This window comes from Pseudophryne corroboree, chromosome 12 (genome assembly GCF_028390025.1).
Source record: "Pseudophryne corroboree isolate aPseCor3 chromosome 12, aPseCor3.hap2, whole genome shotgun sequence".
NCBI classification, from domain to species: Eukaryota; Metazoa; Chordata; class Amphibia; order Anura; family Myobatrachidae; genus Pseudophryne; species Pseudophryne corroboree.
This window is the reverse complement of record NC_086455.1, coordinates 81,851,847-81,868,366: the sequence shown is the minus strand read 5'-3', so window position 1 is coordinate 81,868,366 and position 16,520 is coordinate 81,851,847. Positions and strand designations below refer to the sequence as shown.

At 42.8% G+C, this 16,520-nt stretch overlaps 1 protein-coding gene across 2 annotated transcripts in view; it reads left to right on the top strand.

Moving 5' to 3' along the window:
- The window catches only part of PRKCH (protein kinase C eta), a 386,129-nt gene that overhangs the window by 228,201 nt on the left and 141,408 nt on the right, over positions 1-16,520 (top strand). For both annotated transcript variants that reach the window (XM_063947701.1, XM_063947703.1), the window contains exons 5-8: positions 2,274-2,362; positions 4,583-4,712; positions 10,515-10,642; positions 12,159-12,293. In XM_063947701.1, coding sequence (XP_063803771.1) covers positions 2,274-2,362; positions 4,583-4,712; positions 10,515-10,642; positions 12,159-12,293 — 482 coding nt within the window. The remainder of the gene's footprint in view (positions 1-2,273; positions 2,363-4,582; positions 4,713-10,514; positions 10,643-12,158; positions 12,294-16,520) is intronic.

Genomic DNA, 16,520 nt, shown 5'->3' with positions numbered 1-16,520 from the left:
CATGGAAATCTCATGTACTCTTTAGCTGTTGTCTGGCTGTAACTGATCACTAATATAGCAATTAAAACATAAGATTCACACACTTTTTTTTTTCATTTGTGGCCTTATTATAAAATAATGACATTAGTGTCTATGAAATGATTTGTTTAGTCTAACTGATAGTGTGTAAAAAGAAAAAAAAAAGATATATAGAAGAACATTTGTAATTGCATTTTTTTTGCTTTCTAAAACTAAAATCATTTACAGTATCCATGTGCATTGCATTAAATGCATTATTGAACACAGAAAGTACTTTTTGTTTACACATCGTGGAGAATTGACGATGGGCCTTAGCATTATCGCATTAAGATGAACCTAATCCCCGACATATAAAGAAAAAATGTAAACAGAGAAATATTATGAGACTAAGCACATTTTGGGCCTAATTCCAAGTTAGGAGCAAATAAAAAATGGAGCAATTTGCTCCTTGATTAAACCATGTTGCAATGCAAGGGAGGCAAATACATGTAATTATTTATTTATTAATTTGCACATGGAGGGGAAACCCTGACTGCTTTTCCATGAAGCCACAAATGCCTCTACACTGAAGTTTAGACCTACGGTAAGCTAGGACACACCTCACAACTTTAAATCTTTTTTTCTTATTTTAAGTCTGCCCCACATGCAATGTGCCATGGTTTTGCCAAGGATCAAATAGCTGTTTTCATTTACTCTTAACTCTGATTTAGGTGTTTTATGCCTGTTTTCCACAAACATGTCCCCACCTTGCGTACTGATGGTTCATTGCCACAGATGCTTTGCACAACATAGAATTTGACTGCAGATAAAACCACTTGGCCTATCTAGTCCTCCCCTTAAATGTGTTGCAAATGTTTAATCCGTGTTTACCTATTCTGACGGAAAGTGCGGGAGACACCCGTTTATTGGTGTGGTCCCCCACACTCCGAGATGAGTAGGTGGATTGCCCACATTCCATCTACAGTACTTCCTAGTGAAGCGGGCAGTCTGGGGAGATGATACTGGGAATCATGGGTCTTTATGGAGGGGCTGCTGCTAAAGTGATGCAAATAACATCATGTTAGTCCAACCCCCTTCCCACGGACTCTCGATTTGCTATATTTTGCAGTGACGGGGAAAGGGCCTAATAGATGTGAGCCAGGCCTCGCCTCCAAAGTGGTCGGCTGCATCTCCTTTACAGGCTTCATGTTTATTCCGTTGCGCTTTACAATTGGAAACAATAGTGATAAAACTGGATAGTAACAGACATCCGTAGAGGTACAGTAGGAAGGCATGTCTCCACCTATCTTTTTATTAGTGCCTGTAGACCCGCATTCAGATTCAGCTTCAGTTGTAGTTTTGCTATTTTAGCAAACCTGCAACTGGCTGCGATCGTATGCTGGGGGTCACCAGTACAAGGCAAGGCCGCACAGCATGAAAATACCCAGCAGCGATGCGATCACAATGCAATTGCATCGCTGATTTGTGGATGCCCCCTGCCTCCGCAGCCAGGCTGTGAACCCAGGTGATAACGCTCTGGGCATGCCTCCGTTTTTCATGGAACGCCCCCTAACGCCTCAAACTCGCCCACCCAACACCTTCAGCTGTCAATCGTGCTGCGGTCGCATCCTTCCGGAATGTGACCGCATCCTTCCGGAATGCGACCGCATCCTTCCGGAATGCGACCGCATCCTTCCGAAATGCGACCGCAATATGACAGCCCGCTCACGCGCATTGCCGCTGATGCATATGCGCAGTACAGCACGAGTCAGGAGTATGCGAACACAACGCATCTCCGACTCGTGCTGAAAGGCCCATTTTGTGCTTATCCCAACATTTTCAGTCTCCTACTGTATTTGAGATCTACCCATGTCTGCACAGGCCTCTCCATCTGCGTCAGAACATTTTCCATCTGCAGTTAAAGCTATGTTCTCATTCTAATCAATTCACACATTAATAAATACAGGCAATGGTGTATGATGCCACAGAAAGCAAACTGCCTTTCTTCTGTCTCCACATTTCCCTGCAAGCATAGCTGGTTCCCACATTGGACCATCATTCATGAGAAGAGAACGCTCCCTATAACCTCGCTAAGAATGACTGAAAGGACACAACATAATATCACTATTAAAGTGAGCACACTGTCATGAACTAATGGCAAACACAGCTCTAAGTATACTATTGAGTTAGGAGATGTTTATCCATGGGGACTAACCACTTAAATGCACAGATGCCTGATTTAAATGGTTTAAATGTTTTCTCTTCTCTTAACTCAGTTTGCACGTGCGTGGTTCACAAGCGCTGCCACCAGCTGATTGTCACAGCCTGCACCTGCATGAACAACTCGGCCAAAGTGGAAAAAAAGGTAACTCATCATGGGGTTTTTTGTTTTTGCTTTTCACACTATTCTGGTCTCTGCATCTTGTTCTCCAAAACCACATCCTGTCTCTCAATCTAAATGCATTTTATTTTCTATTAAGACAAAATCCCCTAGTACCTATAGTTAGACACTGTGGGTCTGATTCTGAGTTGCAAAAATAAAAAACAAGCACCTGTGCACCCTGGTAACTTTATTATGCACTGCAGATGGGGCAGATGTAACTTTATGCTGCACTGTAGATGGAGCAGATGTAACTTTATGCTGCACTGCAGATGGGGCACAAGTAAAATGTGCACAGAAATTCAGATTTGGGAGGAGTGTGTCCAAACTCAAGTTTAAATTTCAGTGTAAAACTGTCAACATTTAGGCTAATTGAATCAGCACATGGCACTTGACCACGTCACAATGGGTACATGGCCACACTATGAGGGCATAGACATTCCCTTTTACCAGTGGTTCCCAAACTGGGTGTCTAGCTAGGCCAGCCCGAATCTAATTTTGTTGGTATGCGAATATATATTTTGGTGCCCCTTATTGGAATATATAGGGGCGTGGCTTCATGGAGGAAGGGGCGTAGACAAACAATATTTTCATTCCACCGCACAGTAGAGCTGCTAATACACGTTACACCTCAGTGGAGCCACTTACACACAGTACACAACAGTAGAGCCGCTTATACACATTACATCACAGAAGAGCCGCTTATACATGTTACATCACAGAAGAGCCGCTTATACATGTTACAGCACAGTAGAGCCACTTATATATGTTACACCACAGTGTACAATAAGTAAACATTCCAGCCTTTCATTGATACTGTACCTGCAAGGGTGGGGAAGATTCACGTCTCCGGCTGCAGCCTGGGTCCTGCTGACCCACGCTCAAAGTGTAGCATGGTACCTATAGTCCCCCTGTAACAGAAATATTAAAGACATGAGAAACCCATCGTGGTAGTATAAGTTTAATACATGCATGCACTCACACTCACATACTACATACTGTATACTTACCTTATCCCTGGTGCTTCGATCCAATTCTCCAGTAGAATCCTGCTACATGGGGGAGGGGGGAATCCATACTCTCCTATCCCTGGGCGTAGATTGCATCCTCTTCTCCAGTAGGCAATACCGGGATTAAAAATAAACTGATCGCTATCAACTCAGCACCCACCACCCAGAGCGGCCAAGGACAGTCCTGAGCTTCAGCCCAGGCCTTAGGTGCCCTGGAGGGGGGGAAACCCCGACCTGGGCTGACTAGTTAGGGGAATGAATGTTTCGGCCACTGTCAAGTGTGTTGCCTGGCTGTGGCATTACCCCCTTGCTAGTGGAGCCTGGTGCTGGTTCTAAAAATATGGGGGACACCTGTGTAATATTTTCCCTGTATTGTTTGAACCAGGGCCGGCTCCAAGAGCCCGCTGCTAAATCATTAAATACATAGGACCCCTATGTTGTTTCCCCTGTATTTTTTAACAGTTGAACCACTTTTACATTGAGAAGCACTCTGCTGAGGGGGATGTTAATTTCCAAAGTATATATTGGTCTGACTTTGCACCATTTTTGGGTCTGTTTGCAAATGCGATTTTTGGTAAATTCCCTTGTTTTAGTGATGTCTATGGAAAGTACTTCTGAATTTGACCGATGGTGTATTTGATAACCCATATTTTCAAGTTCCATTCGATGAAACGTTCTGTGTTTTTCCTTTGGTAAATTCCCATGTTTGTAAAAATGCTCAGTTTTAATTATTAAATGTATAAGATATCTTGCAAATAGCTTCATATATGAGAGTAATATATATATTTAAAAAATGTTGGGATTTACATAATCTATATGATAAAATTAACTGCTGATAAAAATGATGTCATCATGAGAGTTAGAGATGCATAAGAGCGAGTGAGGGTTTGGTTATAGGGGTAGGGAAAAGTAGACGACAGGTATTGAGAGAAGAGAGTCTAGAGATAGAGGTGTGGAGAAAGTGTCAAGAGGAGGAAAAAGAGGGCAGGTTTTAAACAGACAATAAAAAAAAGACAATGCCAGGCATTATAGCTAGTTTTCTCAGAATCTTCAAAACATCTATCCAGCAGATAAGTGTAGAAAACATTGTCATTGAAAACCTGCTGTGTGATTAAAGACATTTGGGGAACATTTTTATATGTAGATGTCTATGATGCTTCTTTTATATAGCACTAACAGTGTGTTCTGTTATTAGATCTTTGAACAACGGTTTGGTATCAATTTACCTCACAAATTCCGTTATCACAATTACAAAGTGCCAACATTTTGTGACCATTGTGGATCTCTGTTATGGGGGCTGTTGAAGCAAGGACTACAATGTAAAAGTAAGCGTTTGATTAATTTGTCATTGTAAAATCGTGTAGACAAATGTAATATAGCATGTTATTTACAGGTTGAGTATCCTTTATCCAGAATTCAAAGTCCCACATTTTTGGGTCCCCTACTGAGAAAATTACACACATATATATATATATATATATATAGATATAGATATAGATATAGATATAGATATAGATATATAGATAGATATATAGAGAGAGAGAGATACCACAGAGAAGACAGTTATTCAAGCTACTAGAGGGCTCCTCTAGTATCTTGAATAACTGTCTCCTCTGTGGCAGCGGCCATTTTGGGAGGGAAGTTTTCAATACAGAGCTGCTGGAGGGTCGGAGGACAGCGGCAGAACAGCGGGGACGGCGGTGGGCGGGCAGGTGGCTGCATGAGCATCCCGGGCCCTGCTCTCTCTGTCAGAGAGGCTGGGCCCAGGACAGCTGTGCCCCCAGCACTTATATATAAAACATATACAGTATATATGTCATTATCTCAGTAGAGGACCCAAATATGTGGGATTTTGAATAAGGGATATTCAACCTGTATTACAAAGTGCAAGTTTTTCAAGCTGACAATCCTGGATGGTTAACTACTGTATAGGGAGAAATGCCCCCTACAGGTCTTTCAGAGCATTGGAGCAGAGTTTATTTTGCTTTGTTACACTTTGTACAGTACTATAACAAATGTTCATAACCCAGGAATAGTGCAGTAAATGTATTGCAGGCTTTATATTAGGCTCCACATAGCAATGGTGGAAGTGTGCAGGACCACAGTTAACCTACACATTGGAGTCAAAATAAAGAAGCTGCATGTAACACTTGCCCAAACTTACTGAATTTAGGAAGATCTCAAAGTTACATTACCAACTGGGAAACATTCTTTATTTAAGGTAGCCACTAGTCAGAGTGCGGGCGGCTGCTCCGTGCAGCCATCTTTACGTGTCCTCTTCCACTATTTTGTCCTCTCTCCCTTACACCTCTCATTTGATCACCCCTTCCACCTTTTATACTTCTCATGGAATACATACGATTCCACGGTGGATGGGATGCCGGCTGTCATGATCCCGTCAGCCAGAATGCTGGCAGTAGGGTGAGTGACAACTGGCGGCAGTGACGTGCGGTGAGGTCAGTGGCTGGTGAGGCACTACAGCCATAATGTCCACTGAGTGCCGCGGATGACCCCTACCACCACCGAGCCGATGCCTGCTACCACCCCCAAGCCGATGCTCACTACCACTACGCTAATGGCCGCTGCTTACGCCAATGGGCGTCGCCCCTGCCAATGTTCTACAAAATTGCCACCATCAACCGCTTTGGCCCCCCTGCCGCTAATTTGCATCTCAGTCCAATGTCGCCATCACCAATGCCCGCAGCCTGCCTGACTATCATATTATGTCCACGGCTCCCTGGAGTTGTGGTCTAGTTTGATCACACGGAAGAGGGAAGCACAGGCAGCAGCGGCGGCCAGGGACTGGCTGCTGCCAGGGCCAGATTAAGTCTTGTGGGGGCCATGGGGCAACTAAAATTGGTGCAGCCTCTGTCTTGCTGTGTCTGCCATGCCCCTGCATAATAGTAATAATAATAATAATAAATAAACATGACAAGCATGATTTGCGGTGTACATTGGGGGGCAGTGTGACCAGGGAGGGTGGCCTCTGTGCAGGCATATGCCATCTTGAAGTGCCAGGGTGCCAGGCCAGCTGAAGCACCCCATCACAGCTGCTGTCATTGCAACGGCCACGGGAGGGCAAAGTGTGCACACACACTGACATAAACAAACAATGAAAGATAGTGTAATAAGATTATATTTATAATCGTATATAGACTGATGTTCTACCAGTGCTTCCAAATGAAATATATTTGAATAAATTGCACCCCCCCAGGCCTCCCCCCTTCCGGCATCTACCACCACCACTCCAGCACCCCCATGCGGCTTGGCACTTACTAGAATGTTGGTTGCCCCTGGCTTTGCTGCAACAGTGACAAGTGCCGGGCAACCCCTCTCTACATGTCCGCTCTCCCTACACACAGCACACACTGTTTCCCGGGTCCCGGCTCCTCAGTCATGCTTTCACTTGCTCAGGTCGGGGGTCACGCAGAGCAGTGAGACGAGTTCTCAGTGGAGGAGCGCCGCGGCTAATGTGCACATCGCCCGGCGGCTCCACAAACTGCGGCAACGACAGATGGGACAATGGAGGAATTGCCCCCGTCATGTCTCCGGCAGTTCCGCCTCTGTCCCCGCACGACCTACTGGTGCTGCTGTCGGAGTCTGGTGCCGAGAGCCGGACTCCCACCTACCCAGTGTCTATGAGGCTGGGAGACGAGCAGGGGCATTTTAATATAATATAAGTAAGTAATATCATTTGTGCACACTCCCGCCCCGCTGCCCAATCACATACGACTCAGTGACAGGGGCGTGCTTACATATGGACTGACAGCACGCCCCTGTCAAAGTGGCACTTCTAGAGGTGCCGCTTATAGTTGTTTTTTTAATGGGCTATTACTGCCCGATGCTTGGCCCCGCCCCCCGCTTCCAGACCTTCTTCATTGACAGCGGGAGGCACCGAGAGCGGTGCCTCCAAAACACGTTTTAAACAGTTTTCAGTAGCTAAAAAATGACTAAAATAATACAAAGGCTAAAGTATATACTTATGACACAGAATCTGTGTCATAAGTATCTTCTTTGTATTATTTTAATCATTAATGACAGGGGAGGCACTGCCTCCCCTGACTGCATGTCCCTGACTGGCGGTATGTTAACCGCTTCCCTTTCTCATTACTCACCTTCCAATTTTTGAACCCATTTACCTTTCCCTTTCCATCATCATTCCTTCTTTTACTAACATCCCCCTATCATCATTGCTACTACTGTATATTGCAATAGTACTGTATACTGGCCCTCATTCCGAGTTGTTCGCTCGCTAGCTGCTTTTAGCAGCATTGCACACGCTACGCTAGGCTGCTGCCCTCTGGGAGTGTATCTTAGCTTAGCAGAATAGTGAACGAAAGATTAGCAGAATTGCTAATAAATATTACAAGCAGTTTCTGAGTAGCTCCAGACCTACTCCTAGATTGCGATCGGCTCAGTCCGTTTAGTTCCTGGTTTGACGTCATAAACGCCCTGCGTTCGGCCAGCCACTCCCCCGTTTCTCCAGACACTCCCGCGTTTTTCCCTGACGCCTGCGTTTTTTAGCACACTCCCGGAAAACGCTCAGTTACCAACCAGAAACGCCCCTTTCCTGTCAATCATTCACCGATCAGCAGTGCGACTGAAAAGCGCCGCACGAACACCAGCAAAACTGCTAGGTTTTTAGTTAAATAACTAAGCACATGCGCCCTGCGCACCATGCGCATGCGCATTTAGCAACAAATCGCAGCATAGCGAAAATCGGCAACGAGCGAACAACTCGGAATGACCACCATTGTTAACAGCATATTGCAATAGTGTGACATTATTAGCTCCATCAAAACTTCCATTGTCACTGTTTATTATCTGGTATTTTCTATCTGGAAATTAAAATGCAGAGGAGGGCAGTGAACAACTCTCATTCTCCTGACAGGAATGATCCGTCCCACACTGACAGGATGTATTTACTGCAGACCGGACACATCCGTCCTCTCTCAGGACAGAGCGGGACTGGCGACATAGTGGGGACTTCCGTTGTGAGAGCATTTTTGTATATTGTGCTCCAGAATGCAAATTGCAAGTTATTCTGGAGTGTAAAAAGAACATGAGATGATGGTGGTCACAGCAGACCGCCACTGACTCCATTGCTGCACTGGGACATTAGAGGCCGTCTCTTTGTGTGCTCTTTCTCCTTAATGGCTATATTTACATTCGGGCGCTGTAACTGATGTAATACAAAGAGTCTAATACACCAGTGGCACCCTGGGATGCCTCAGGACCCTTGCCTTTGATTGGTTGACACTTACCTTTGATTGGTGGTCCACCTGCCTTTGATTGGTGGACCAATTCAAATTATTTATGGTCAATGTAATAGGCAAAACCAGTGCTGGTGTCTGCCAATCATAAAATATGTGGACAAACAGAAGCAAATCTTGTCCCTCACCACACAATTGAACCTAAGGGTGACATCTAAACATAATATAGTTAATTTAATATTTCTTTCTACATTTCTCAATAAGAAACTTTGGCCTAGGGAAGCCATGAAAAAAATTCTGATGCTCTTGGGCGCCGTGACTCAAAGTTTGGGAACCACTGTAATACACAAAGGTGATACATGATAAATGAAATGTGGGCGTCTTGATGAGTGGGATGATTTACTAATGTGGTCAGATAGTTACAAACGTGCAGTGATCTGCAGCATCAAGTCATATACCTATTTAATTGACTAAGGCTGGCCGCAGTGTCGACGGAGAAGCTAATTCTAGTAAGCATACACACCTACAGATCGATCACTCGATATGAGAGTCCGGTCATCACAGCAGGGTGGGCAGTTGAATTTGCCAGCCCAGCTGCGACGTCAGTGTTGCAAGTGTATGGGGGATGTCGGTGGGTCGCCCCCACAAACACAGAGGAAGACATAGCAACATGCTAAGGGTGTGAAGTGCATAGGCAGAGTAGACACAATCTGACTGGTTGTGATCGGTCATCTCTGACTAAAGTTCTTGTAAAATGGCAAGGCACATAACCGCATATAAGCCTCACTGCACATCCAAGAAGTCAGCATGTTCACTTCCTTCACAAACTTGTTATGGAGCTCAACAGACACCACTGGAGAGACATGGGCCCTCATTCCGAGTTGTTCGCTCGGTATTTTTCATCGCATCGCAGTGAAAATCCGCTTAGTACGCATGCGCAAAGTTCGCACTGCGACTGCGCCAAGTAACTTTACTATGAAGAAAGTATTTTTACTCACGGCTTTTTCTTCGCTCCGGCGATCGTAATGTGATTGACAGGAAATGGGTGTTACTGGGCGGAAACACGGCGTTTCAGGGGCGTGTGGCTGAAAACGCTACCGTTTCCGGAAAAAACGCAGGAGTGGCCGGAGAAACGGTGGGAGTGCCTGGGCGAACGCTGGGTGTGTTTGTGACGTCAACCAGGAACGACAAGCACTGAACTGATCGCACAGGCAGAGTAAGTCTGAAGCTACTCTGAAACTGCTAAGTAGTTAGTAATCGCAATATTGCGCATACATCGGTCGCAATTTTAAGAAGCTAAGATTCACTCCCAGTAGGCGGCGGCTTAGCGTGTGTAACTCTGCTAAATTCGCCTTGCGACCGATCAACTCGGAATGAGGGCCATGATCTTCTACGCCCACAAAAGTGGCCTGTGACAGCAGGAAAGTTTTGTCCACCTGCAAGCTGCTTTTGGGGTAATTTACCGCAGCTAATTACCGCACCCCGGGCTATCTTATTAGCCCCTGTGCCAGCAGTTATCGAGAATTTTCTTTTCACTTGCTGAGGCAGGAGAAGAAAAAACCCTGATAAATTACCCGTTTTCGCGACCACGGCTGCGAAAACACATGGGTACGGGCACTTATCTCGGATCCTGTGTGGTTCCATTTGAAAAACGATAATTTTTTGTGTGAAAAAAGGCCTCTTATTGGACATCCCGATAATGACCATCGGGAAAAAAAAAACCAAGAAAAGCCCATTTTTTTCTTTCTTTTTGCATTAAAAGTTTCCGTGCCTAATTAGATATTGGCCTTAGTATTTTTCCAATGTCTTCATTGGATTTTTGTATTTGTAAAGACTACCAGCAACAGTATTGAGAACAGGTTTCATGCATGTTTAATGTGTAGTTTTAAAAAAAAAATTTTTTTTTTGTTACAGTGTGCAAAATGAACGTACACAAGCGTTGTGAAGCAAACGTGGCACATAACTGCGGAGTGAATTCAGTGGAGTTAGCAAATGCTTTGGCGGGGATGGGGCTACAGCCTGGGAATATTGCCGTCACACGGGTAAGCCATGGGAACAAAGGAAGGGCTGCAACCAGAAATAATGTATCGTTTTCCATTCTTTCCTAACACTGTCACGAATAAGGCGGAAATGTTTCAGTGCAGACATTAAGCCAGGAATCCTGTTACTCGTCATGTAGATTGACACAAAAAATAGTAAATATTTCTTCTTCTTTTTTTTCTACTTTTACTTGACGAGAAAGGAAAAGTTGATATAGAAGATGCCAAACACAAGTAGTGGAAATCTGTTGCAGAATGCTGCCCCATACATCCACAAGGTGGCAGTCAGTAACAGTATATGTTGTCTGTAAATAGATCTGTTGTGTGTTAGTTAGTTCTTAGGTTATTGTTGAAGCAGTTAGTTATGTGTAATTTGATTTACTTTTCCTTTGACTTAATAAAATTTTTACAGAAAAATAGGGGGGTACACACAAAGAGATCCATGCTTAAAATCTAAGCAATCTGACTAGATTGCTTAGATTTTAAGAACAGATCACTCGTGTGTACCCCCCACAGCGTATCGCCGGTGCTAGATTGGCCTGCCCCCCGTCCTCCCCCGCATCGCACAGCACACATCTCTCCTGTGTATATGGCCCTTTAGTGTATGTATCGTTAAAACAATCAAGCCGTGATTTACAAAGGAAAAGGAACAGCTCATAATTTAAAACTATGACGTTCCAAAACTTACAGGCATCAGTCTGTTGTGAAGAGTGTCCTATGCGGTTATCAAATGTGAGCATATTTTTGTTAATCTCTATTTTTACTTGCCCTACATGCAAGTGCTGTGGCGCAGCGGTGGTTCTGCTCCCAGGACCCTGAGTCCTGTGGAACGGCACTGCTTGTCCCGCCCTAGTTATGGCTCTGCACATACCCGCCTCCAACTGTTCAGAGCTTCCTGCCTCGGAATGAGATAGAGAACATGGCATATGACAACTGAACATACACAATACTCCTATACGCTCCATATATGCTGTCCATATCATGTGAAATATCAACCGCCAATTGAGGCGGGTTGTCTCTCTCTCTCTCTCTCTCTCTCTCTCTCTCTCTCTCTCTATATATATATATATATATATATATATATATATATATATATATAGGTCTGTCATAATTACTAGCGTTTGCCGGTGGCTTCGCTCGTGTGGGTATCTGTTATTTCTCAGCGGAACTAATTTTACAAGGACAAAAGTGCCATCTAATATTATAATGTATGTTTTATATTGTACACATTGATCACAAGATTCTATGTAAACAATTTTTTCAGTTTTTCCTGGGATTAATACAAACAGATGCTTGGGGCTACTAACTCGTGAGCAAGTCACGTAAAGCTGCCCATGGGAGAAGCAGCTGGTCCTGAGTTTGTTTTCGGGGTATGCAATACTGTATATATTGCTACGTACAGACACAACCCTTACAGTTTTATTATATGTAGAGATAATCTTACATTGTTTGGGTACTGTAGAGCTTTAATATTGTTAAACCCTAATTAGTAAAAAAACCTTTCCACTGCATTTTCTAGAATTCAGACCAGAGCCTGGTCAGATCAGAGAACGGCACAGAAGAGGACTCTCTCTCCAACACGTCTTCGCAGTACAAATTTGGGATAGAGGATTTCGCCTTTATCCGTGTGCTGGGGAAAGGCAGTTTTGGAAAGGTTAGTACACGTAGCATATTGCTAACATATCAATCCATAAGCGTGTACCATCCAATCCACACAGTCTATATTTTGTAGACACTCCTGTAGCTTATTGCACTGTTGCAAACAGCCGAGTAGTATTGATACTGAGAAGGGGTGTTGCTTTATAGCATAAATAAGTTATCGCATATCCATAATCACAAGCTATCATTTAAGAAAGGACTAATCCTAACCTTTTTGTGACCGAGAATAATTATCGAGGAAAGGCCTTTATGCAGATCGGTTGCTGCATTTATTTATTTACATCTTATACCAGCTATACCGGTAGTTTCACACTTTAGAGAAAGATGCAGTAGGAAGGAAACAGCCTCCTTTAGGGTGCTTTAGCCCCAGTTCTGTATTGTAACTGGCCTGTACCATCAAACAGTTAAAGACTGGTACTCTTCATAAACATGTATGATACTCAGGGGGAGATGTATCAAACCTTTAAGAGATAAAATTGCCCTTAACAAACAATCAGTTCTGTCATTTTATAGCCTGGGCTAGATAAATGATAGCTAGAAGCTGGTTGCTAGGGGCAACTCCTCCATTTTCGCTCTCTTGAAGGTTTGACACACCTCCTCTTTCATGATAGATAAAGTGTAAAGGCCAGTACTCACGGCCCGATGCGGGAGAGATGTGTGCTGAGCGTACGGGGGGGGGGGGGCGCTCATTTCACCCAGCGGGTGAAGTGAGCGACCTGCTAGATTGGCCTGCAATCTAGCACCAGTGATAGCGATGCCCGGGACTGCGCATCACTATCGCTGTGAGGGCTACACACGGAGCGATCTTGCTGAAAATCTAAGCAATCTAGTCAGATTGCTTAGATTATCACTCCGTGTGTACCCCCCTTAAGGGGAGCAGCAATTCCTAACTGTATTTAGACCACAGGAGGACAAGCATCATTATACAACACCCTGTGTGTTAGAAATAATTCATCCGCCCATAGAAGATCTATTAGTGAATCCTGCACTTGTTACGGTAGATATGTGAACTCATTTGCACTGCATAGTAAATAGTTCCCAGCAATTATTATTGTAGTAGTAATAATAAGTTGTTCAGTGAACGTTAGATGTTGGGAACTCTCTTGGTATGCAAAATGCTGTACAAATTATATAAATGTTCAGCTGTGTGCAGTAAATGTTGTTGGTATAAATGCAGGTTCAAGAAAAAAATTAAACTGTAACAAATGATGTAATAGATGTAAATGACTAAGCGAAAGACATTGCATAAATCCGCCAGGTAACAGATAAGAGCTATAAACCCCAATCATATAATACTAGTATACGTAGTTATGTGAACGAACTTAAAAAAATATAAAGAGACCATGGCCACACATTGCTAGAGAAAGACTCTTTCATCTGTTGAAATTACAGGTGCGTGTCCTCTAATGCAGTGGTTCTCAAACTCGGTCCTCAGGACCCCACACAGTGCATGTTTTGCAGGTAACCCAGCAGGTGCACAGGTGTATTAATTAATCACTGACACATTTTAAAAGGTCCACAGGTGGAGTTAATTATGTCACTTGTGATTCTGTGAGGAGACCTGCAAAACATGCACCGTGTGGGGTCCTGAGGACCGAGTTTGAGAACCTGTGCTCTAATCAATGTGATGATTTCAGATATAACATGTTGAGCTTTTAAGGTATCAAGCAGTGAAACTAGTGGAGAAGTGGACCAGTGGAGAAGTTGCCCATAGCTACCAATCGGCTTTCACTTAGCTTTTATCAAGTTCTATAAAATGATATCTTCAAGCTTATTGGTAGCTATGGGCAGCTTTTCACTGCTTGATAGATCAAAACCTTTTGTATTGGAGCAATTCCCAGTAGTCTCTCCTTGGGGCAATTATATTTCTACCACGCCCACACGACAGCTTAAAGGAAACATAATAAAAATGTTCACCTTGCAAGGAGAACACAAGCACTACATAAATGATGTGTACATTTTGTTGAAAAAGCCTCAAAATGGCGCAGTATACTGGCACAGCTGCCTAATGTCACATACAAAAAGACATCCACTTTTCACAATGAAATACAGACAAGAATTGTGACAAAAAAATGGTACTAAACCAATGTTCCGCATATAATCAATGCATATACTTTAGCATAGGTACTCCAGTCCTTCAGTCCTTGTTCATGATTGGACTCCAATATATATATGTAAATAAAACAAACAAGAAAACATACAAGAAACAAAACATATATATGTTTTCTTGTTTGTTTTATTTACATACATATATATATATAGTCCAATCATGAACAAGGACTGATTATATGTGGTACATTGCTTTAGCACCATTTTTTTTGTCATAATTCTTGTCTGTACTACATAAAATATATAACTACATGGCACTTATAGTTTGTACAAAGAAGTAATAGTTACTGTAAGTCTGTTACCAAACTCAAACTTAATAACCAAACTAGTTGCTAAAACCCCTTACTCCTAGCCTGGCTGCTGGCAGAGGTGGTTGGTTAAACGTCTGAAGTCTGGGAACAGTAGCTGTCCTTGTTTGGTACACAAGAGGAACCGCCCCAAATTGAAGGGACTGGTTCACAGCTGTAAAAGTTGTTTAGGTTTGGATAAAAAACACAAACACATATTGTGTTTGTGTGTGTGTGTGTTTGTATGTATATATATATATATATATATATATATATATATATATGTTATACATACAGGGGGGAATTCAATTAGCCGTGGTAAATTATCCCCTGAGGCCTGTCCAATTAGCCCTGATGCCAGCACCTATTGGGTATCTTTTTCAGAACCCGCTGATGTCACAAAACAAAATCCCCAATAAGTGCCTTTTTTCCACGGTTTTAGCCCTGATGCCAGCACAATTTGGGTATTTTTTTCAGAACCCGCTGAGGTCACAAAACAAAATCCCCAATAAGTGCCTTTTTTCCACGGTTGCAATAACGAAAACACATACTTCCATGAAGTTATCCCAGATCCTATGTGTCTTCGCCCAAAACTGGGATTTTTTTAACACAAAAAAACGCAGCTTTAATTGAATTGGCCAAAATAAAAAGTTGGGCAAAAAATCGCTGTAAAGCCTGTTTTTTCTTGGTGTGAAAACTTATCAGCCACAAATTGAATTCTGCCAACAGTACTATATAATTCTTCTGGCATTAGAGTAATTGTTTTACTAATAGAAAGACGCCATGAAAACATTTCAGCATTGCTGACTATTGCAATACTCTCCCATGTCTTTTCTGTCTTTAGTGATTAAGTACTTCCTGCAAACCTCTCCCAATACAATTTTTTTTTAATAAGTTATTTTCAGAAACGACAATCCATTTACAAATCATTTGTAAACAATGGAATACAAAATTTACAATATCACAAAAATATCACAATACTTGGAAAGTGGTCAAAACTAACAGATATTCTCAAAAGTACTATGACAACAATAATAATAATAATAATAATATGCCGGTACTATAAACAATAAGCAAATAGATATCTATGAAAGAACTATGGTCTTGAACGTGAAGAGGAGAAAGAAGAAAGCGAAAAGAAGAAGAGAGTAAGTGAAAGTATATCCACCTAACAGGGAGCTACAAGTGAAAGTATATTTAGGTCAGACTAAAAAGAACTAAAGAAAAAAATATATGAAAATGATAAATGTCAAGGCCGATACCATTGTCATCAACATTTACCGTATCCAAGTTAAACAGGGTCTATAGGAATCAAGGCCTTATACGTACAGGATGATTTGAACTCCATCTATCCGAGCCAAATAGCCATATAGCTACTATGGGGCAGATGTATTAAGCCTGGAGAAATGATAAAGCGGTGATAAGTGCAAGGTGATAACGCACCAGCCAATCAGCTCCTATATGTAAATTGACAGGAGCTGACTGGCTGGTGTGTTATCACCTTGCACTTATCACTGCTTTATCACTTCTCCAGGCTTAATACATCTGCCCCTATGTTTTTCTGGGGTAGAATAATAGATTTCGTCCATAGCCATATGAAAATCCATACGCTGGCACCAGTCCCAAATAGTAGGTGACAAGGTCGATCGCCAACTTACGGTAGTACCGCTCTGGCTGCATTGTTCATGTGCCTGGGTAATGACTTTTAGTACCTAGAGATAGGTATGTCTGAGTGGGATAGCAACCAGAAGCCAGGTCCCATAGGTACCATAGGAAAATCTAGTATCTCCGCTGACAGCTGTCTGATGTTGTCCCAATCCAATACA